At 53.8% G+C, this 22,104-nt stretch overlaps 1 protein-coding gene across 5 annotated transcripts; it reads right to left on the bottom strand.

The window, feature by feature from the left end:
- Positions 1–21: 21 nt before the first annotated feature.
- PLCD1 (phospholipase C delta 1) lies at positions 22–21,781 on the bottom strand. 5 transcript variants are annotated; one of them, XM_014845768.3, is made up of 15 exons: positions 21,609–21,781; positions 13,079–13,243; positions 9,460–9,688; positions 4,144–4,273; positions 3,820–4,051; positions 3,005–3,206; positions 2,747–2,891; positions 2,520–2,669; positions 2,271–2,426; positions 1,877–2,036; positions 1,568–1,684; positions 989–1,167; positions 762–894; positions 536–685; positions 22–390 (listed from the first exon to the last, which is right to left on the bottom strand). In XM_014845768.3, the coding sequence occupies exons 1-15, from the start codon at positions 21,640–21,642 to the stop codon at positions 305–307; spliced, it is 2,268 nt and encodes a 755-aa protein (XP_014701254.1). In that variant the 5' UTR covers positions 21,643–21,781; the 3' UTR covers positions 22–304. The 5 variants fall into 5 exon arrangements, with proteins under 5 accessions (XP_014701254.1, XP_070349957.1, XP_070349958.1 ...); XM_070493856.1 differs by having other exon boundaries at positions 13,079–13,235; positions 21,609–21,775; XM_070493857.1 differs by lacking the exon at positions 21,609–21,781 and adding an exon at positions 21,181–21,434.
- Positions 21,782–22,104: the final 323 nt, after the last annotated feature.

The following is a 22,104-nucleotide window of genomic DNA, read 5'->3' as shown; positions in this document are numbered from 1 at the left end:
CAAGTAAAGAGACCACAGGACTTAGTCTTAAGATTTTTATAAAAACCCTCAACCTAGGGCTGGCCAGAGGGCGGAGAGGGCTGCAGTGTTCTTCCTAACGGAATTGAGGACAGCTCCAGGGTCTGGACCTGCTCCAGGGTCTGGACCCCAAAGAGGCAGCAGCATGGACAGTACGTTAGAGCTGAAGGCAGTGCGGGGCCTCTAGCTCTGAGCGAAAGGGTGGGAGAGCCATACCTGTCTTGAACCCCAGACGTGGACAGAGAGCCTGGCCCACTCGAGGAGCTACCACCAGACCCCCCCAAGCCTAGTCCTGGAGGGACACCTTCACAAAGAGGGTGGCAGATGGGTGCTGGTCTCCATTCTTGGACAAGAGGTGGACGTGACGGTATCCTGGCGGGCACATGGGTGGGAAGGAGCACACAGGGAGAGTTCTGGTCACTCAGAGAGGATGCTTCAAGGGGCAGCAGGACCCAGCCCAAGAGATGCCAGGCCCTGCCTCCCCCTCCTTGGCCCCCTCCCCTCGACAAACACTCACCCTGCTTGAGACTGCTCAGAGGGATGGTGCTCTGGCCAATGAAGTCATTCTTGGAGGAGGCATCATAATCCTCTACCACAAAGCGCACAAGGGCAAGCTCAGGCACAACCACCTCAAACTCAAACTCCGTGTTCCACCACGGGTTGAAACCTAGAGGCACAGGCACCAGGTCAACAGCACGGACAGCAGCTCCAGTAGGTGGGCCCAGCCTAGGCCCAGCACATACCATTATTGGTGACTACGGGGGTCTGGCGGCTGGCTGTGTCTTTGCCCACGCCATGAATCTCCACTGTCACCTTGGGGTCCACAATCGAATTTTTATTCTTATTGACTTTTGGCAACTGCTGCCCTGAGATGACCTGAGAGAAGGTGGGGGGAAATTAAGGGTTCAGAAGTGGTAGTGAGCGGGGAGGGAGGCCCATGGGCACCTGTCCCTCCTGTGGCTGGCCATACCGTGACACTGAGCTTCTTCTGAGTCCACCAGGGGCCCTGAGCCAGGGCACATGAGTTGAAGGTGGAGTTGGGGTCTCGTAGGAAGGCAGGCTTCAGCACATACCCACAGGCCCCATTGTCCTGGAAGCGGCCCTGGTACACGTCCATCTCTGGCCCGGGTGTCTGGAAGTTCAGGGCCACTACAGGCAGGACAAAGCAGTCACAGGCTGGAGACCGGCCTCAGGGGCCCTAGAGCCCAGCCTGCTCAGGATATACTGAGGCCTAGAGTCACACGGTGAGGCAGAAGCAGGGTCCAGGATCAGTCAGATGCCTACTGCCCTTCTGCCACCCTAAGTGACACACCACACCAACCTCACATTCCATTTCTGGTGCCAGAATTCAAAGGACTAGTGTGCTAACGATGGGGTTTCAGACACTGTGACTTGCTGGTGGGGGGATATTTCCAAACGGAGATTACCAGCCCCTGAGCCCACAAATGCCTGTGTCTGGCCCTGCTTGGGTCCCCAGAGGCTCCTGGCCCCTGGCCCTCTGGACTGAAACCCTCACCGAGGCCTCCTCCCAGCCCCAGCCAAACTGTACCGATCTGGCAGCCCCCGTTCCACATGTCCACGGGGCTGTAGTTGGAGGAGTCCGTTCTCCACCCAGCTGGGTAGATCCTGCTCAGGTGACCCACGTTGTGGCGGACAAAGCTGTTCCCTGAGTGGGGTGTGAGTTGGTCAGATGTGGCCGCCTCCTGGTGAGCCCAAGCCCCTCCCCACCAGCTCTGTCTGCTAACAGCAGGGAGTCCCAACTCTGGGCGATGTCTGCGGTGATGGGAGCCAGGCCTGGCCGGGCCAGCTCAGATGGTCAGACAGACAGGCAGCACCCTCAGGGTGCTGATCAGCTCACCTGATTCTTGGAGCAGTCGGAGGGCACGGTTCTCAGAGAAGGACGCCATCTCATAGAAAGCCTGCCCTGGGGTGCCAGAGCTGGAGAAGCCCCCAAAGTGGACGCTTTTGCAGTAAATGACCATGTCGGAGAGCTCCTTCACTAGCCTGAGCTTGTCCTCCTGGGGGCCATGGGGAGGCCCGAGTTAGATTCAGAGGTTGGGGCAGGTGGGCACTGAGAGAGCCAGAAACCCAGACACAGAGAGACAGAGATAGGGAGACAGACAGAGAGAGGGGGGCAGAGGGTCTGAGTGGCAGCCACAGAGAACTGAGACAAAGCAAATATCCCATGGGGTGATGGGGGATGATGATGGGGGAGGGCCCCAGGGCTGCCCCCACACTGCTCCCCCTTGAACCTTGGCCTTGTGCTGCACTCGGCTCCTCACTGCCTCATCCTCCATCTCCGCAGCCTCATCCTCATCTGACACAGTGGCCTCAGGGCTGCCTTCCCCTCCGGCGGGCATGAGCCCCCCAAGCTTCTTCCCCTTCAGCAAGATCTTCCCCTTAAGTTGCTAAGGATGGAGGGGCAGCAGGTCAAGACCAAGCTGGCCTCCCAGCCAGTCCCCCTGTCCTCTCCTCTGGACACGCCCATTCCCACTGCGCACCTCAGGGGAAGGCAGGCTGGTGGTAGCCCCATCCAGCGGCCGGTCCAACAACATGGGTCCCAGAATGGTGCGCAGGTGTCGCGCCATCACCTGCTGCTGCTCAAGGCTGCAGTGGTTCTCCAGGGACAGGATGACAGGGTAGGGGGACGCCTGGAGGCCCAAAGGCAGGTTAGGAGGGGTTGGTGGCTCCTAGCAGCCTCCTCTTTTCCCCCATGGGGTATGCCCACCTTGAAGGCATAGTCCCGGATGGCCCTGAGCACATCGCAGAAGAGGATCTTGGAGGTGAAAGTGTAACCGTGGTAGATGACTGGCTCCTGGTTGGGCCCGTCCCAGCAGTCGAGCTCCAGGCAGCGGCAGCCTTTGCACAGCGCCCTGCAGGTAGGAGGCGCCGTTAAGCCCCTGCCTTCCCACCTGGCAGCCCCTGAGCCCCACCGGGTAGCCCCGCCATGCACACCGCCCCCCCGCCCCCCACCCTGGGGCCCCACCGTATGTAGGCCTCAGTGCTGCTGGGCCCGGTGAGCTGGTCTTCCAGCAGGTAGGTGTTGTGCGAGGAGGACACCAGGTAGTGACTGAGCGGCTGGCCCATGTCCTGGTAGACCCGCCGGTGCGCCAGGCTAAAGGCGCTGCCATCGGCCGATAGGAGGTACATGAGGAAGCCGTCCTTGGTCATCTGCCGCTGAGCCTTGGCTGGGATTGGGGAGACCGGTGCCAGTAAGAGCCCTCTGCCAGCCAGCCACCTCCAGGGGACCTTCACTGTGCCACTGCTCTGGGAGGAAGAGCCCCCACTCCCCCTGCCTCCCTGTCCTGAGCTGGTCCTTGATATCTCGTGGAAGGGGGTAAATTGGGTCTCCTGACCAGACTGTGACTACCCCAGGGCAGGGCCCTGTCTCCTCCTCCTCTGCCTCACACTGTGAGGCCCCTGAAGGCAGAGCCTCATCTCCTCCTTCTCTGTGCCTTCAGACTGGAACCCTCTCTAGAACAGGGCCCTGTCTTGCGTCTCAAAGCTGGGCCCAGGATGGGCACAAATAAAGAAACAGGAAAAGCGTCTGCTTCAGCCTTCTCTCTATTTCCTGGGGGAGGGGTCCTTAAAACCCCTGCAGGAGGAACCAAGAGAGGGCTAGTGATGCTGGAGCCCTGTCTCCCATCTCCCTGCTTTCATGGGGCAGGCAAATAACTGACCAGGGCCCAGGGCCTGGCTGAGGTGCCCCCCTTCCCTCCAGCTCCTTACTCTTGGGCTGCAGTCTCCCCACGGGTCTCCCAGCCCAGTGTGGCCCCGGGACTGCCAGTCACAGGCCCTCACCAGTCTCGTTGGGCTCATAGCGCTCAATGAGGGAAAGGGCCAGTGCAGGCCCTGCCGCCTCCTCCCGCTGCTGGTGCTGCAAGAATGCCACTAACTGATCCACCGACAGGGTCTCCCTGGCGCCCGCGGCCTTGGCAAAGGTGCTGTCGATCTCTTTCCGGTGGGTCAGCATCTTGTAGAAGGCCTCAATCTCCTCATCCTCCAGGGAGTCTGTCTGGGAGTGGTCACATTCCTGCAAAGCCAGGACAGCCAGGTGGGCAGGGCTCAGAGCAGGCCCTGGGCTAGGGTCAAGGACCCACTACCAGCCCTTGGTTCCTGCCTCACCCTGAAGATCTTCCGGGCATAGCTGTCGTCCACCTGGATGTTGAGCTCCTTCAGGAAGTTCTGCAGCTCCTTGAAGCTCATCTTGTTGTCCTTGTTTTTATCAGCTTTTCGCAAACAGGAGTGGATCCAGCTGGGCCAGAAGTAAGGAAAGAACCCAGGAGCCATGGAACCCCCAAGGTCCCAGCCAGAGCCATGGTTCAAGCCCAAGGTTAATTCCTGGGTCCGTGTGGACCAAGACTACCTGTAGACACAGCTCCCTGCCAGCCTGACTTACTGCACGTCCACATTCAAGGCATGGTGGCCTCTTTGGAGGAAATGTTACATCCTATTAAGGGGTCTTTTTCCTATTTGCTGGCTTTAAACCCTTTCAAGTTTTTAAAAACATTTCTTTTCTCACTATAAAAGGGTTCATTATAGACAATTTAGAAAATGCAATAAACAAACAAATTCCCCATAGTCCTACCACTAGGGATAAATACTGTAACATTTCAAGGTATGCCCTTCTGGTTTTCAATATATAATTGTTAGCCAACTTGACTATAGCACTTGAGGCTTATTTTACAGGAAAGAGCAAATGTCAAGCCACTGATCAGAAGGTTGGGACATGACATGCAAAAATAAAGCCTGGATCATGTTATCACGGTTGGGGCACTTAGGCTCCCTCCTCTCCTTTACCTCTGTCCTTTCTCCCCTCAGCCTTGACCTTGAGAACTAGAGAAGGAGGAGCTCCACATTCCACAGGAAATAGAGAACTAACTATGGAACAGAGATAACGAGAACTCATCAACACAGCTGAAAAAGGATAGCAGGCTTTCAGAAGAAATCACAAAGGAAACAACATAAATGATGCCATATGAACCTTTTAAAATTATGAGGACCAAACAGAAAAGAAAGCTGCCCATCAGACAGACTGGAGGAAGCATTTGCAGCAAAGGCTTTGAAGAATTAATTCAAAAGAAAACAGTATGATGACCTTAATAACTGCATGAAAAAGGGATATAAACTGACTTTTTGCAAACATTACCAGTGAACACAGTAAAATTTGAAAATGAGATACAATTTCCTAAACTATAAAATTAGCAATTTAAAAGTATATCACTCAATACAGGGAAGGGTGAGGTGAAATGGACATTATCCATCACTTGGGTAAAGTAAATTGGTACAAGCTTCAGGAAAGTGATGTAGGATTAGTTAAAGCTTTAAATGGTTATATCATTCGACTCAGTAACCTGACTTCTAGGAATTTATTGGTAAGGAAATACTCCTAAATACTGAAAGATTTTATGAACATAGTTCTTTGCAATGTTATTTAGAGTAGTGAAAGACTAAAAATAAATTAAATGTTCAACAATAAAAGACTGGATCATAATTTATAGTGCACCCACTCAGTGGAATATTACAGTCATTAAAGTTGTTTACAGGGAAATAATTATGACATAATGTTACAGTGAAAATGGATACAAATGTATGATCTCTACTATTTTTGGCAAATGCATCATTAAGCAAGTTGAAATGCAGAAAAAAATTAGGGGGGAGAAGCCAAATATCAATAGTTTCTGGAGGAGGTGGATTTTGCGAGCCTTTAAAACTTCATTGTAACATATCCATATTTTCCAAATTTTATTTGTACATATATATGCATGCTTTATGTAAATATATGTATATACAATAATTATGGCAGAATGCCAGGTAAAAAGAAAAATCAAGTTTCTGGATAGCCATGTGCAAAAGAAAATCTAAGAGTAAACGTTTGTGACTTTGGGTTAGGCATGACATCAAAAAACACAAGCAACAAAAGCAAAAAGTAGACAAATTAGACTTCACCAAAACTAAAAACTTTTGTGCTTCAAAGAATACTACCAAAAAAAAAGAAAAGAACCCACAAAATGGTAAAACTTATTTGCAAAGTATATATCTGACAGGGGACTTCTATCGAGAATATATAAATAACTCTTACAACTCAATAATAAAAAGACAAATAGCCCAATTAAAAATGGGCCAGGGATCTGAATACACATTTCTCCAGAGAAGCTACACAAAAGCACATTAAAAAATGCTCAACATAATTGATCATTAGTAAAACACAAATCAAAATCACAATAAGATACCCAATCAAAAAGGAAAAAACTCCCAGACAATAACAAGAGTTGGTGAGCAAGGACGTGAAACTAGAACCCTTGTGCACTGTTGGTGGGAATGTAAAATGGTGCAGATGCCATGGAAAACAGTATGGAGGTTCCTCAAAAAGTTGAAAATAGAAGTGCCATATGATCTAACAATTCCACTTCTGAGTATACACCCAAAAGAATTGAAGGCAGGGGTCTCAAAGAGATATTTGTACGTGCATGCTCATAGCAGAAATATTCACAATAGCCAAAAGGTGGAAGCAAACTAAGGGAACATCAGCAGATGAACGGATAAACAAAATGTGGTAGACACATACGACTGAATATTGTTCAGCCTTAAAAAGGAAGGAAATCCTCCGATATGCTATAGCATGCATGAATCTTGAGACGTTATGCTAAGTGAAATAAGCCAATCATAAAAAGACAAATACTGTATGATTCCACTTACGTGAAGTACCTAGAGTAGTCAAATTCATAGATAGAGAAAGAATGGTGGCTGCCAGGGGTTGGGGCTGGAGGTGTGGAGGCGGGAGAGTGAGGAGTTGTTTAATGGGTGGAGTTTCAGGGGCAGGCCCGGTGGCACAGTGGTTAAGTTCACAGGTTCTGCTTCTCAGCGGCCCAGGGTTCACTGGTTCGGATCCCGGGTGCGGACATGGCACCGCTAAGCAAAAGCCATGCTGTGGTAGGCATCCCACGTATAAAGTGGAGGAAGATGGGCATGGATGTTAGCCCAGGGCCAGTCTTCCTTAGCAAAAAGAGGAGGATTGGCAGTATTTAGCTCAGGGCTAATCTTCCTCAGAAAAAAAATGGGTAGAGTTTCAGTTTTACAAGATAAAAAGAGTTCTGGAGATTGGCTGCACAACTATGTGAATGTACTTAATACTGCTGAACTATACACTTAAAAACGGTTAAGATGGGGGCCGGCCTCGTGGCTGAGTGGTTAAGTTCCCGCACTCCACTGCGGCAGCCCAGGGTTTCGCTGGTTCGGATCCTGGGCGCAGACATGGCACCACTCGTCAGGCCACGTTGAGGCAGCATCCCACATACCACAACTAGAAGGACCTGCGACTAAGATATACAACTATGTAACAGGGGGGATTTGGGGAGATAAGGCAGGAAAAAAAAAATTGGCAACTGTTGTTAGCTCAGGTGCCAATCCTTACGAAAAAAAATGGTTAAGATGGTAAATTTTATGTTGTATATTTTTTACCACAATTAAAAATTAAAATTAAAATAAATAGATCCATTAAAAAGCTTAACAACAATAACAAAAAGTGGGCAAAGGATCTGAATAGATATTTCTCCAAAGAAGATATACAGATGGCCAATAAATACATGTAAAGATGCTCAACATCATTAGCTATCCAGGAAATGCAAATCAAAACACAATGAGATACTACTTCAAACCCACAAGAGTGACTATAATTAAAAAGACAGGGGCCGGCCCTGTGGCCAAGTGGTTAAGTTCACGTGCTCTGCTTCAGTGGCCCAGGGTTTCACAGGTTTGGATCCTGGGCACGGACACAGCACTGCTCATCAGGCCATGCTGAGGTGGCGTCCCACATGCCACAACTAGAAGAACCCACAACTAAAATGTGCAACTATGTACTGGGGGGATTTGGAGAGAAAAAGCAGAAAAAAAAATAAGGTTGGCAACAGTTGTTAGCTCAGGTGCCAATCTTAAAAAAAGACAGATAACAAATGTTAGCAAAGATGTGAAAAATTGGAACCCTCATACATTGGTGGTGGGAATGTAAATTTCCTCTTTGGAAAACAGTTTGGCAGTTCCTCAAAAGGTTAAACACAGAGTTACCATAAGATTCAGAAATTCTAGTATATACTCAAGAGAAATGAAAACACATGTCCACACAAAAACTTATACACAAATGTTCAAAGCAGCATTATTCATAAAAGCCTGAAAGTGGAAACACAAATGTCCATCAACTGCTGAATGGATAAATAAAATGTGGAATACCATACAGCGGAATGGTATTAGGCAATAAAAAAGGAATGAAGTACTGACACATGCTACACCATGGATGAACCTTAAAAACATTATGCTAAACGAAAGAAACCAGTTACCTAGGACTGTACGATCTCATTTATATGAAACATCCAGAAAAGGCAAAGGTATAGAAACAGAAAGTAGATCAGTGGTTACCTAGGGCTGGGAGGTTGTGGGGAAATGGGGAGTGACTGATATACGTTATGGGGTTTCTTTTTGGGGTGATGAAATGTTCTAAAATTAATTGTGATGGTTGCATAACTCTGTGAATATACTAAGAAGCACTGATGTGTACACTTTGTCAGTGAATTATATGGTACGTGAATTACATCAATAAAGCTGTCATAAAAAAAAAGGGCTGGAGCTCGTTCCACCCTAATCCTACGTACTAGAAGCCTGATCACCTTGAATCAGAGACTAGTGTGTTGTTGTGCCCCTAGATTTTGAAGTGAATTTGTTTCAAGCCTGCAGGCTGGTGGGCACATCAAGCCCAGGGGAACTTGATCACTCCCCAAAGATGGCACAGGCGGGCACCATGGCCTCTCAAATTCCCAGAGAGAAAAAATGTAGTAACTCTAGGAAACATGATTAAAACGTCCAAGAATAGGTGTCTCACTGAAGCAGGCTACTCCCCTCAGCCTTCCAAGTCCGTGCTGGTTACAGAGAGGGGAAGAGGAGACATCAGGGGGCTGCAGTGGATCAGGGTAGATCAAAGAAGCCTCCAGGTACATTCCCTGCTTCCCTTCTGCTATGGACTGAATTGTGTTTCCCCAAAATGTATATGCTGAGGCCCTAACCCCAAGATGATGGTATTTGGAGATGGGGCCTTGGGAGGTTTAGATGAGATCGTGAGGTGGGGCCCCCATGATAGAATTAGTGCCCTTTTAAGAAGAGACACCAGAGATCTTTCTGTCTCTCTCTGCCATATGAGGACACAAGGAGAAGGCAGCTGTCTACAAGCCAGGAAGAGAACTCTCACCAGAACCCAACCATGCCACACCCTGATCTTGGACTTCCAGCCTCCAGAACTGTGAGAAAATTAATTCCTCTTCCTTAAGCCCCCCAGTCTGTGCTATTTTGGTATCACAGCCTGAGCTGAGTATCTTCCACACCCAGGTTGCTCTGGGGATGACCACAGCCAGTACCCACAGGCTGGGCCTGGAGCCACTGCCACCAAAAGGATACTGCCGCAGCTTCTGCTGCTGGTCCATGGAGCCCGAGTGGTGGATGATCTTGCGCAAACCCTGCACCCAGTGCTGGGCGTCAGCTGGCGATGGGGCGATGAGGTCTAGCGTGTTGCGCTGGTCCTTGAAGACAATGGAGAAGCAGCGGTCCTCGGGCACATCACGGGCAAACTTCTCAAGGCCTTCTGTGCGGTGCCCCATCCGCACCTCCTGAATGTCCTCAATGGAAACTGCAAGAAGGGGATTGGGGGGGTGGGAATAGAGAGGTGTGAGGCCAACCCCTGCTTCTGATATGGCCGAGGCCACAATGGAGGGGGCATAGCCTAGAGAGAGCCAGGGCTGGAGCTTAGGCCTTGATCCAGAGAGAAAGGAGAGGGGCAGGAGGACAGACAAGAAAGGACAAAAAGGAGGAAGGAAGACAGAAACAGGTGGAGAAGGACCAAGAGACACAGCTATAGTGGGCAGAGTAGAAACACACAGGGAGTGACAGAGCGAGAGGGACCGACTTTAGGGTAGGAAGGGCACCCTAGACCCGCTGTTTCCATGCTGGGAGGGAGCAAGACTCTGGGAGAGGATCAGGGCAGGGCAGGGCTCTTAGAAAGAGATGGGGAGAGACCAGTCCAGAGCCTGGGGCCTGTGACAGAGAAGAGGCCACATACCCTCCCTACTGTACTTGACTTTGGACTCATCCTCCCCTCAGACAGCCATGAGAGCCTCCAGGCCCCTCTCCTGACTACTCAGGGGGCTGGAGCCACCCTCAGTTGGCCCTGGCCCTGGGGTCTGGAGGCAGAGGGCCAGAGACAGAGAGAGAAGTGCTTGTGTCAGAGGGTAGGCAGGGACCTGCCCTGCGTGTGTCGGTATGTATCAAGGAGGGTGCAGGAAGGCTCTGCCCTCCAGGGTCCCAAAAGGCAGACTGGATGGTGCCCCTTGGGGTCTGAGAGATTATATCATTCTCCCCTTGGGAGGCAGGGGAGGGCCCTCCTGGCCCAGTCCAGCCTTCCAAGCTTCAGGGGGCAGCAAGGCCCTGCTTACCCCTGCTCACTCCTAAAGTGCCCTCTCTGGCCTGGCTGGGAGCCAGTCCCACCAGCCAGGCTCATGCTGGGCCTCCCAGCATCAGGGTCCAGACTCCGTCCCTGCCTCCCCATCACCATTCTGAGCCATCCATATCCATCTATCCTGGCTCCTAGACCAGCTCTGGCTGAAAGCCCGCCTGTCCCTCCTGGTGCCTACCCTGAGTGCCCAGGGGCCTCCTAGCCACCTGCAGGCCCCATGTGTGTGGCATGTGCCCAGCCTGGGCAGCAGGCTCTGAGGAGTGGGACATGTGAGCCCTGGGCCATCTAGGGGGCAGAGAGATCCCTGCCTAATCCCTCTGCCCTCAGCCTCCTGTGCGCCCCCAGGCCCCACACCAGCTGCAGCTGACTCTGGCTGGGAATGAAAACAGGAAGCCTGAGCCTGGAGCTCCCAGGCCAGCACGCCCACCAGCACCAGAGAGAAAGTCCAGATGCCTTCACTGCTGATAATGCCTTGTCTGCCTCTGGGAACCAGAGTGGAGGGGGGCTAGTGGTGGCAGGATCAAGGGAGACTTAGGGAGCAGGAAGCAGAGGCAGAGAGAACTGGGTAAGGGGCTGCTCCACTCCGCCCTCACCTGGCCTTCATTTCCCTGAAGGGTAGAGTACAGTTGAGGATGACAGTCTCACTTGCCCAGCGAAGGAAAGCAGCCAAAAAGCATGCTCAGCTCAAGACCTGTCTCTGGGTCTTTGACATAGAATAGAGCCTCTTCCACCCATGGTCCTCACCTGAGCACACCTGGCACCTGACCCTGGACCTGTCATCCCTGCAGCCCCTCCTCTCAGGGTGCAGGCCCCTCACTCACACCCTTTCCTCATTCTCACCTCTGCACTTTGCTCACACTGCCTGGGATGCTCTTCCTGCCCTTGTGCTCACAGCCACCCCAGGACGAGGTTCTCATCTCGCCAGCACAGGTCTGGAAAGGCCTGAGTCTCCTACTCCTGTCTGCCCCCATGCCCCATTGGGAACCATGCCTATGTACTGGCTACTCGTGGGCTCTCAGGAATCCCCAGGGCTCAGAGTGCAAGATGCCCCATTCCCACCGTGCCAACATCCACCAGCGTCTAACAGGAAACCCCATATCAGGGCAAAACCCTGTGACGGAGCCTGGCTGGTGCCATAGACAGAGACAAAGTCTGGGTCACTCCTATGCTGTCTGGCAGACACGCTCTGAGGGTGGCCTTCTGAGAGCACTTCAGGCTCCATTCCCTCCAACCCTGCCCTGCCCTGCTCAGAAACCTTCCATGGCCCACATCCCCAAAGCCCCAGCATGGCTCTCTCCATCTCACCCCGCTCCTGTCCTGCCTCACCTCTGGTCGTTCGACAGGCCACAGGCTGGCAGGCTGTACCTTCTCAGGTTTCTGTCCAGTGTCCTGAGGCCTGACAGACCCTTCCTGGGGCGCCCTTGGTGGGCTGACCCTCCCCATCCTTCTGCCCCCCTCCCACCTGGGGCTTGTCACCTGTGTCTGGTTTCATTCCCTGTAGACCTGCCAGTGGGCTGACCCTGCCCGCCCCCCACAGCCAAGGGCAGGTGAAGGGTGAGGGATTTCCAGGGGTCTGGGTTGTATGAAATCCAGCTGCAGTGACAGCTCTGCACTATCCAATACAGCAGCCACCAGCCACATGTGGCTATTTAAATAGCAGTTAGTTGAAATTTAACAAAAGTAAAAGTTCAGTGCCTCAGCCACACTAGCCACATTTCAAGTGCACAGTGGCCACAGGTAGCTAGTGGCTCCCATATTCGACAGCACAGATATAGAACAATTTCATGGACTCAGAAAGTTCTTTTGGATAGCATTGGTCTAAAATTTTCCCACCAGGTACAGGTGCAGAGTGAACCTCTCACACAGAGAGAATTTTTAGGGTATTCTCAGGTTAAAGGGCAGCAGTCAGCAGAACTTTCTCCCTAAGGCCTTGAAGAGGGCACTCTCCATTTGCAGGCCCAAGCCTTGGGTTCCTGGGCCCTGCTCCACCCCAACATCCCTGCTATGGCTCTGTCCCAGGGAGGAGCTGCCTCCTGCGGCCCCACCTCACATCCTGATCATTCATACCCGGAAGGGCCTTAATAGCCCCTGCACTTTGGGTGTGGTTCTTGGCCTCACACACCTGGAGTCCTAATCCGCCCAACTTCCCTCCTTCCTACAGCTGTCTGAGCAGATACCTGTGAGTTCAGACCGCACTGTCCGGCTCACTCCCTACTTCTGAGCCTGGTTTTCCCCATCTGTGGTTATAGTTATGTACCCCTACCCCTAAAAGGCTTTAGCATCTCCATCTGTGATCCTCGGTCCATGACTGCCCTCTCCAGCCCAGACTAGAGCTCACTTTCCCTATCAGTGATTTCAGTGACTCCTCTCCCCAACTCTGGACAGCTTCAGTTTCCCCACATCTGGTTCTGATCACATGACTGGCCTATGCCCCACCAGGCTGGGCCTCAGTTTCCCTCTCTGTGGTCCTGGTCCATGAGTGACCTCCAACCCTAGCCAGAATCAGTTTCCCCATCCAAGCACAGGTTCCGCACTCTGCCTCCTACCCCACAGCCCCAGGGCACTCACACATCTGGGACTCCGGGGTCCGCATGACTTTGCGGGACTCCTGCCAGATGGTCTTGCAGTCTTCCTGCAACTTGTAGAAGCGCTCCCTCCGCCATGAGCTAGATTTCACCTTCAGGAGCTGGCCGCCCTTCAGCAGTGCCTGTAGGTCCTTGTCATCCTGCAGGCCTAGGAGACAGAGCTGGTAAGATGCCACCTCCTCCAGGTCCCTGCTACCCCAGGGTGCACCCTGGCCACGCCCACCTCTGGACCCTCTCAGAGCCCACTTCTCACCAGCCTCATCCTCAGCTCTCTGTTCATTTCTCCCTCCCCCACCCATGCTCCAAGCTTGCCCTTCAGGAAGTCATCTCTGATTGCCAGCTGAGGCCATGTGAACCTTGGGACACCTGCCTACTCAAGGCCATCCTTTATACACTGTGACCTGCCACCCATAGCTGAATGGACAAAGGGAGGGCAGCTAATCCAAGAACACATGGTTCCTAGGGAACCAGACCCCTAGGAAATGGCCTGGCTCTGAAAGACTAGGTGGGCCCCTTCCTGGTCACACTTAGGGGTCAGAGTGACCTGAAGGAAGCTGGGTCCAAAAGATCAGGCAGAGCAGGAAAGAAAAGGGGCAGACACAAATGGAAATGGACTCCAGAGCATCACAAGCCCAGCAGCTCTCCAACTCCAGCGGCTCTGGAATCATCTGTGCCTGGGTCCAGGTCCCCCTCCTGACTAACTGTGTGACCTGGGCAAGTGACTTCATGTTGCGGGGCCTCTGCCCTCCTGTCTGTAAACTGAGGATAAAAATAGCATCCACCTCAAAGGGAAGTTCTAAGGTTAAATGAGATGATGCATGAATCTGGGGAGGTCCTGACATAATAGCAGTTGTAGTTGGTGGTGTCAACACCATGGGTGCTGTGGGACCCTGGGCCTATCTCTGCCACCCTCACCCCTGTTACCCCCACTCCTGACTTGGACCTGCTTGAGTGGGTCTCTGACCCTTGTCCCCAGACGAGACAGATGAGCCCACTGCGGCTGGTGTATGACCCGCTGGGATGCCTCCCTGCCCACCCCATCTCGGAGTGTCCTGGGTCTGGGACTCCTCAGGGTATGGCAGCTCTAAGGCATAGGGCAGCCCTTTCAGAAGCTGAAGCAGGGCCTGGCTCAGGGCTCCACAGCGAGGACCAGAGCCCTGGCTGCTTCGCCCCCTCCTGCCCAGCTCTCTTGCTGTTCTCAGAGACCCAGGCTGACCTGAGGCATGGGCTCCCAAAGATACAATGCCCTTTGTCCTACTAGGCCCAAACAGGAGGCACCAAAGGGGCACCAGACCTGGCTCCCCAAGAGCCCTCATCCCCAAGCAGACCCTGTACCAACTGTGATCAAAGAGAGACCCCCTCCACCCTAATGTAATAAAGAGATAGATACATCTATATCGATATTTGTATCTATATCTGTATCTATTTATAGATCATCCTAACCACATGTAGTCCAGCAGCCAGCTCTGTTCAGAGCCAAGTGGCCATCTCACCTCACATGTGTCATCAAAACTAAAACTAAAACTAAAACATGTGGCCTCAGCAATCTTTATCCTTCTGCTCCAGCAGAATGGTGGTATCAGGGACCATGTGGGTCCGGTCAGAGGGCCCCGTGCCTAGACCTATAGGCTTTTCTTTTCTGAGCCTAGATCTCCAGTCCCTGATAGCCTCTCCCACTTTATCTATGCTCCCCCTCCCCCGTCAGCCTACCCCATAACCCACAGGACCTACAGAACATTCTGGACCACTTCCCCAGGCCTCAGCCACCCACATCATTTCTATCCCTCCCCAGTGCTAATACCCACAGCCCTATGGCTTTAGGCAACTCTCTTCCCTCTCTGTGCGTCTGTTCCCCCACTGTCACTGGGTGAGAACAGTGTCGGAGCTGTCTCTGGGCCCTTCCCCCACCTTTTTCCCAAGTCTCCCCATCACTTCCAGAGACCCCTCTATCTTAGTGCGAGCACCTCCCCTTCAGCCCCAGGGGAGGCCCACTGGAGAAGAAGGGGACCTCTGTAGGATGTCCTAAACTCTTGGCTGAGTCTGTGGGGCTCAGAGGAAGGGGAAGGGAGTTCCCAGGCTGCCAGAGGAGAGTGCCACCTCAGCCTCTGCTGGGGATTCCACTGTCTTTACCGAGGCTGAGATACAACTGGGAGGGACATCTCCTTACCCTCTGCCTGCACCCACCCTCCAAGCCAGGCACACATGAGAATAAGCCACTGCCAACAGCACAGATGGGAATGGGAGGAGGAAGTCAGAAAGTACAAGGTGGGCCCCGCCCTCTGGTTCTGGAAAACACCATGAGGAGATGACATGTCCATCCTGTCCTGGAGACAGGCTGTGGGCCCTATCTGTGGCCAGGCAGAGATAAGTCCTCTGGCTGCCGACATGGCTTCCGGAACACAGACCTCCATCTCAAGGTAGGCCTTGATAATAACCACTGCCCTCTGAACCACTGGGAAACCTGGGCAGGCACCTCCATCTCTGAGCTTTATCTGAGGCCCTTTTGTTTCCGAGGCCTCTGGGCTACCTGCTCTACCTTAGCACCCAGAAAGTCTATGGGCACCCCTCATCCAGCCTCACTCACTCAGCTGGAGTACCTTCTTCTCCTGCGGAAGGGCAGTGGTGAGAGGCCTCTGAGTTCAGGGCCCCTGGGTTGACCCTGCAGCCTCAACAACCTGCCCAGGCTAGCTGCACACAGTGAGGTGGCCATGGGGAGGAGGGTGCTGCAGGTGCTAACAGGAGGCTGAGGCGGGTGTCAGGGGTCTGTCCCATGAACCTAGGGTGACGCATAATGGAGACAAACTGGGCCCAGGACTCACAGCAATACACAGCTACACAGAGATATAGTCACACATTGTCACATGGCGTCACACAGCCACACAACATACAGTGTCAGAACATCTTCATAATAATGATAATAGCATACACCATAATAATAATAGTTAATATTTGAATAAGATACTATTCTTAGCACATGTATTTAATCCCTCCAACAACCCTATAAGAAACATGCTATCATTATTCCCATTTTACAGTTGAGGAAACTGAGGCTCAAGGAAGTTACATGGTAGAGTCAAGACTTAGAAGCCTGCTTGAAGAGTCATTGCTAGGAAACATTACCTCATGCAGCCACCTCTCAGGGGCACAGGGCAAAACATCAGAATAGCCACATAACACACACACCATAACACAGAATGACAGATTCACTGTCACCTGGGTCACCCACAGTCACAGAGAGTGCACAGCATCATACTGGATCTGTCACACTGGTGCCACAACGTCACATGCTTGGTTATACAGCGTTACATACCATCATTGCTGCACAGTGGCTCCAAGTACCACACGAGTGACAGAATCACCACTGGGTCACACGCTGGGTCACTCACTGTCACACTTGTCACATACAGGCACACACATTTACATTGCATCACACTGGACCACACACCGTCTCACAGATTTCATTGGGTTACAGAGCCACACCAGTTTACACATAGGGCCACATATCCAGTGGTGCCTCATGAATTTATAAACAGGAGGAGTCAGGGGTCACAAGGGGCGGGGAGCTCTGGAGGGCCTGAGGTAGATCAGGAGAAGGACTAACCAATCCCCCCAGTACTCACCCCACATGCCACTCGTGCAAACACAGCCCCCAAGTTGGTCACACACTCACAGAGGTACTAAACAGGAACAATAAAAGGATAAAGGGCAGGACCCTGAGCTCAGAAACAAATAGTCTGCGCCCTGCAAAAGCTGCCCTCCCAGTCTCCGCAGATCTCGGGTCCCCCGTGCGTCCCTTACCCAGCCTCTGCCCATTGAGCGCCGCCACTTTGAGACTCTGCTCCTGCAGGTAGAGCTCTCTGGAGCGACTCCGCCTCCGGACCCTGATGCACTGCATGATGCCCCGCAGTGCCCCTGCCACCCGCGAGCCTGGCCCGGGACAGCGCCGCAGCCTCCAGAAGCCGGCCAAGGCGGGGAGCAGGGCGGAGTCCAGGCGTAGAGGGGCGGAGCTAGAATCCAGGAGGCGGGGCCGGGCCCAAAGGGGCGTGTCCTCGGCTCTGGGGGCGGGGCGAGAGGGAAATCCAGTCCCGGGGGGGCGGGACTGATGCCCAGGGAGGTGGGACCAGAACGGAATCTAGGAGGGGAGAGGAGGAGCCAGAACAAGGGAGGCGGGGCAACCCGGAGGAGGAGCCGAGACCTGGAGGCGGAGTGGGACAAATTCTTTACCCAGGAAGCAGAACAGTGGCGTAAAACTGCCCCGAAAGCAGATCGAGGGCGGAGCCAGAGCCAAAGAGGTGGGGAGGGGAAGGAGCGGGGTCTGACAGGAGACGTGGAGGCATACAATATCCAGGAAGCCGGCCGGGGGCGGAGCCAGGGCCCAGTGGGCTAACCCGGGGATGGTCCCTCACTGGAAAGGCGATGTTGGGGCAGAGAGGGACGGAACCTCGACTTTGGAGGCGGTGTCGGGGCGGGGCCTGACCGGGAGGTGGAGCCAGAGTCACGAATTCTAAACACCAGCTGGGGTCCGGGTGAACACCCGAGGTCTGGGCGGGCGAGATTGAGCTGAGGAGGGGCGTCCCAGTGGGCCGCCGGCTGGGCTGCGGAGTCCAGCGGAGGACGGGATGGGGCGGAGCCGGGGATGGAGCCTGGACCACACAACCGAGCCCGCCGAATATTTTACCCCAATTTCTCAACGAATTCATCGTGACTCGACTGGCTGTTGCCTCACTTGTGAACCTCAGGCAGGCCTGTTTCCTTCTCTCACTTTCCCTACCTGAGTGGAATAATCTCCAAGGTTCCGAAGGAGAATGGAATTCTTGAAAAAATGCTGATCTTAAAATGAGTTCATTAACGCCGGCTTGCTTTCATTAATAGATGAGAATGATTGCAACTTTATACAAAACTGTGCTGCCAGTGTGCTGGGGAACAGTGGGACCTTTCATGGAAGTTACAACTTCCCTTTCATTCACCCAGCAATGATTTATTGAGCCCCTACTGTGTGCCAAGGTCAGAACCCCACCCAGAGGCCTGACTCACGCCTCTCTCTTCCTCTGCCTCTGAAGAGTTCCTCCATTGGCTTCCCTGCAGATCCAGTCGCCAGCACTGACAGTGAGTCACAGGCAAAGCCAGTCATTAGCACAAACAAGCACAGCAAGAATAATAACAATAAACTGAACCGCAGAGGGACTTGCCTAAAGTCACACCACAGAGAATAAATCATGAGAATGTGTGAGTGTAGATGAGCTGAAATATGGGCACAGACAAGTTGTTCTTCATTTGGAAAGAGGGGGAGCAGAGTGTGTGTGAGGAGAACCTCTGTTTTAGAGAAAACATCCAAAGGTTTTTAACTAAAGGACCAAGGATAGAATCACGTCTCATATAATTTGCTTCCTTTGAATTCCTACATATTTTATCTTATACATTTAAAAATAAGATCCTGAGAAGGGCTGCACAGGCTTCACCTGATTGCCAAAGTGGCCTATGGCACGAAAAAGTTAAGATCAGTGTGTGTCTGTGCAGTGTGGGCCTGGGATCTCAAGGACAAACAGCTTTGAAACATAATTACGATGGGTAAGGGGCTGGCCACCCCAATCTGCTATGATGGCTCTGGAACCATTATCTCTTGGAGGACTGGCTTTGTAGCCAACCTAGAGCTCCTGTGCCCATTAGTGTTTTATCTCACAACATCCCCTGTGAAATAAGTATTGCGATCCCATGGATGAGAAAACAGACCCAGAGAGAAAAAGGGACTTGCTCAGGATCACAACGTAAGTAGAGGCACAGCTAGGACTGGAGCCAAGATCTCCTGGGGCCAAGATGAGGCCCTTCCTACAGCTTGCCTTCCACTTTTACAAAAGCGAGTTCTTACAGCGGAGCAGGAGAGATGAGGTGTAGGAAAAGCTAGTGGAGGTGGATGTGTTCAGTGAGAGCAGGGCCCTGGGAGGTAGTGTCCTTTCGGGCACTTCTGAGGACCTGCTGAAGAAGCCAGTGCAGGCCTGGCCAGAATGGAGAGAGCAGAGCAAGTGGGTTAGAAGGAGGAGGCCGGGGCAATGGAACATAAGTCTGAGTGCTTCAGAGACACCAGAAGGAGCCCCTTGATTCTTGATCCCGGTTGATCATATTTTTCCTGGCTAAGGACTACCTTATTGTGGCTCCTCATCTCCCAAAGAACTAGACAGCAGCTCATAGGGCGCAGTCACTTGGGGGGTGGGCCTCCTGGAGGAACATAGCACCTGCTGGGTACCAGGCATTGTTTTAATTGCCTTGTAGGTTTACCTCAATCAATCCTCACAGCAACCCTATGAAGTAAGTAGTGATCTTATCCCCCATTTTACAGATGAGGAAACTGAGGCACAATGAAATCAAGGGATTTGTTTGAGATGAAAAAGTCAAGACTTGACCTCAGGTAGTTTGCCTCCAGAATCCATGCTTGTATACTACACTGCCTCTGCACGCAACTAGGGCAGAGAAGGGACATCTCATATCTAGGGGGGGGCCCCATAGTCCCCCCGGCCAATGAAGGGGACCTTTCTGCAGCAGACCCCTCAACTGCCCAAGCCAGATAGTGTGGTGCTGCAGCGCATATCCAGTGCTGTGGGACTCAAAATATGAAAGGGGTGCAGACTCTCCAAAGGAAGTGTAGACAACCTGGGACAGCACAGGGCACAGTGACCACCCCCTCCCACCACCAATTCTCCTTGAGTGGGTCTTGCTTCCCCATCTGGTTTGCAGGTGGAACAAAAGGCAGTTAAGGGAGGTAATTTTGGGGGATGAGCTAGAAGCAGCAGGGTCTTCAGGGAAATAACTTGGGGTTGCAGTGTGCATGCCAGCCCCACAGGAAGGGCTGGACAGAGTCAGGATTCAGGAGGCAGGTCTCAAACAGGATGGGCCAGGGCAGCCAAGCACATGCCACAGGACTGGGAGGCGCTGCCTGAGCCTCCACACGGCTTCCTCTCCAGGGAAGATACCAGGGCTGCTAGGGGAGAAAGACTCAAAAAGGCACAGATGCCTGAGGATGGAACTCATTCCAACATGAGCTGAGTCTGCAGCAGTCCCAGAGGTGAGCAGAAGGTTTTCAGGGGGTCTGAGTGTGAGGCAGGCATGGAAGAGGTGGCAGTCTGCAGGATAAACAGCACTAGCTAAGGGATGATGAGAGAGAAAGGCAGAGGCCTCCACTGTGGTCCTCTGACCTGCCCAGCCTCCTTTCCTGCCAGTCTGACAGGAGCATTAAGGACGCCTCTGGCCTGGGGAGAGAACAGGGAGCATTGGAAGGGGCAGGGATCCCATGACCCAGCTGGGTGAAGTTGCCCTGAGGAGCCTAGGCTACTGGTATGAATGTAACAGCTCTGGGCACTGAGCGAGGTCTTTCTGGGCCCTGGGGACCAGGTCTGGGCCAACTGGGAAACAGGAGACAGTCTAGGGGCTGGCTGATAGGAACATCGCTGAGTCCCTCTGAATTCCAGGGGCCTCTGCCTTTCTCTCTCCCATCTATCATCTCCATGTATGGTTTTGATGGATAGGCAGTGGACACCAAAGTCTCCAACCCCAAGGGAACTAGAAAACAGGCAGATGTGGTGAAGCACTGATTGGTGTTAGAGGGGCAGGGTTTGCTGAGCTGGCAGATGATCTGGGGGACAGAAAGGCCAGGCCCCCCTAAGAGTGGGTGAGTCCCCAGGCTGGAGCAAAGAGATGTCAGGTCCAGGTTGGGGGTCGTGTGCAGCTAGAAGACCTCTAGGCCCTGCAGTGGGGAGCCAGCGGCTGCTCTCTCTCCTGGAGGGATAGCGATAGGGCAAGGAGCTGACCCAGACTCTGTTCCCTCCGAGGAGAGGTCAGCTGGACAAGGGTGGAGCCGCAGGCAGTTTGAGCTGGGACTTGACTCTATCCCCCAAGGAGGGTGCGCAGACGGGAAGATCGGGCTCCTCCTCCCAGACCCGGCATCGCGGACTGTGATTTCTGCGCTGGGCAGTTACGGCGGCACAGCCCGACCTTGGCCAACCTTGCACACCTCCTCGCCCGCCCCACCATATCCCCACGCCACCACACCCACGCGGCCTGACGCGGTCCAGGCACGCCAGGGTTTTGAGGCACCTCTCCCGGCGGCTCGGACAGGGCGGGGAGAACTCGGTCATTCGTGGATGCTGGTTCCTTCCCTCCTTGGCCTTTCGGTGCGCGCTGGACCATGGAGCCCAGCCTTCCGTGATCAGAATAAGGGAGAGCCCCCGAGGCTGGGGTGGCCGGGAGGTAGTCTTCAGGGAAGACTTCAGACTCACACTCCTCTCCTTGTCCCTGGCCGGATCTGGGGGATAAGCCTGGAAACGCCCAGGGTCGTGCCCAGCAGACCCACCCCGGGAGTCCTGGGCCGAGATTTCCCCGATGCGACAAAAGGGCCGAAGGGCGGGCCCGGGGCGGGGCGGAGGGCGGCCGAAGGAGCTGGGGGTCCCCTGCTCACGGCTGGGAACGGTTTTCCGGGCGGTCTGCCCCTGCAGGGTCTCCCCGCTCGCCAGCCGGGCACTCACCGTGCAGGGTCAGGAAGTCCTGGCCCGCGTCCATGCCCGACGGGCGTCGCGGCGGGAGGGGGGCGCCGCGGGACACACGAGCGCGGGACAGCGCCGGGGCCTCGGGTCCGAGCGGAGCGCAGTGGAAGATCTAGAATGAGTGCGGTGGGAGGAGGCGGAGGTGGGCCCGGGACACCGCCCCGCCCGCGCCCCCGCCCCCTGAGCCCGCCAACCCGCGTCTCTCCCCGCCCCTCCTCGGGAGCCGGGAGGGAGGGAGCGCGGAGGTGGGGGCCGGGAAGCCGGGCGATCCCTGGCCGCCGCCGGTGGGCGCGTCCCGGCCAGAAATAACCAGATTTCTCCCGCTTCCTCCGCCGCCGCCGCCACCCACAGGCCGCCCGCCCTGTCATTACTGCGGGCAGCCCGGCCCCACGCCCTGCCTGTGGGCACCTCGCTGGGGTTGGGGCGATGCTCAAAAGAATCCGGCGTCACCCCGGGGAGGGGACCGCATAACGTCCGA

This window comes from Equus asinus, chromosome 21 (genome assembly GCF_041296235.1).
Source record: "Equus asinus isolate D_3611 breed Donkey chromosome 21, EquAss-T2T_v2, whole genome shotgun sequence".
NCBI classification, from domain to species: Eukaryota; Metazoa; Chordata; class Mammalia; order Perissodactyla; family Equidae; genus Equus; species Equus asinus.
Note: the sequence above shows the minus strand (reverse complement) of the source record. Positions and strands in the feature narration are given on the sequence as shown.

Excerpts from the sequence above, each read along its gene's own strand:
- PLCD1 (XM_014845767.3), bottom strand. The coding sequence starts at position 16,990 with ATGCAGTGCATCAGGGTCCGGAGGCGGAGTCGCTCCAGAGAGCTCTAC. Across the intron at positions 2,427-2,519 it reads CCAGCCTGCCTTCCCCTGAG|CAACTTAAGGGGAAGATCTT; the intron begins GTGCGCAGTGGG and ends CTCCATCCTTAG. Across the intron at positions 1,685-1,876 it reads CCGACTGCTCCAAGAATCAG|GGAACAGCTTTGTCCGCCAC; the intron begins GTGAGCTGATCA and ends CACCCCACTCAG.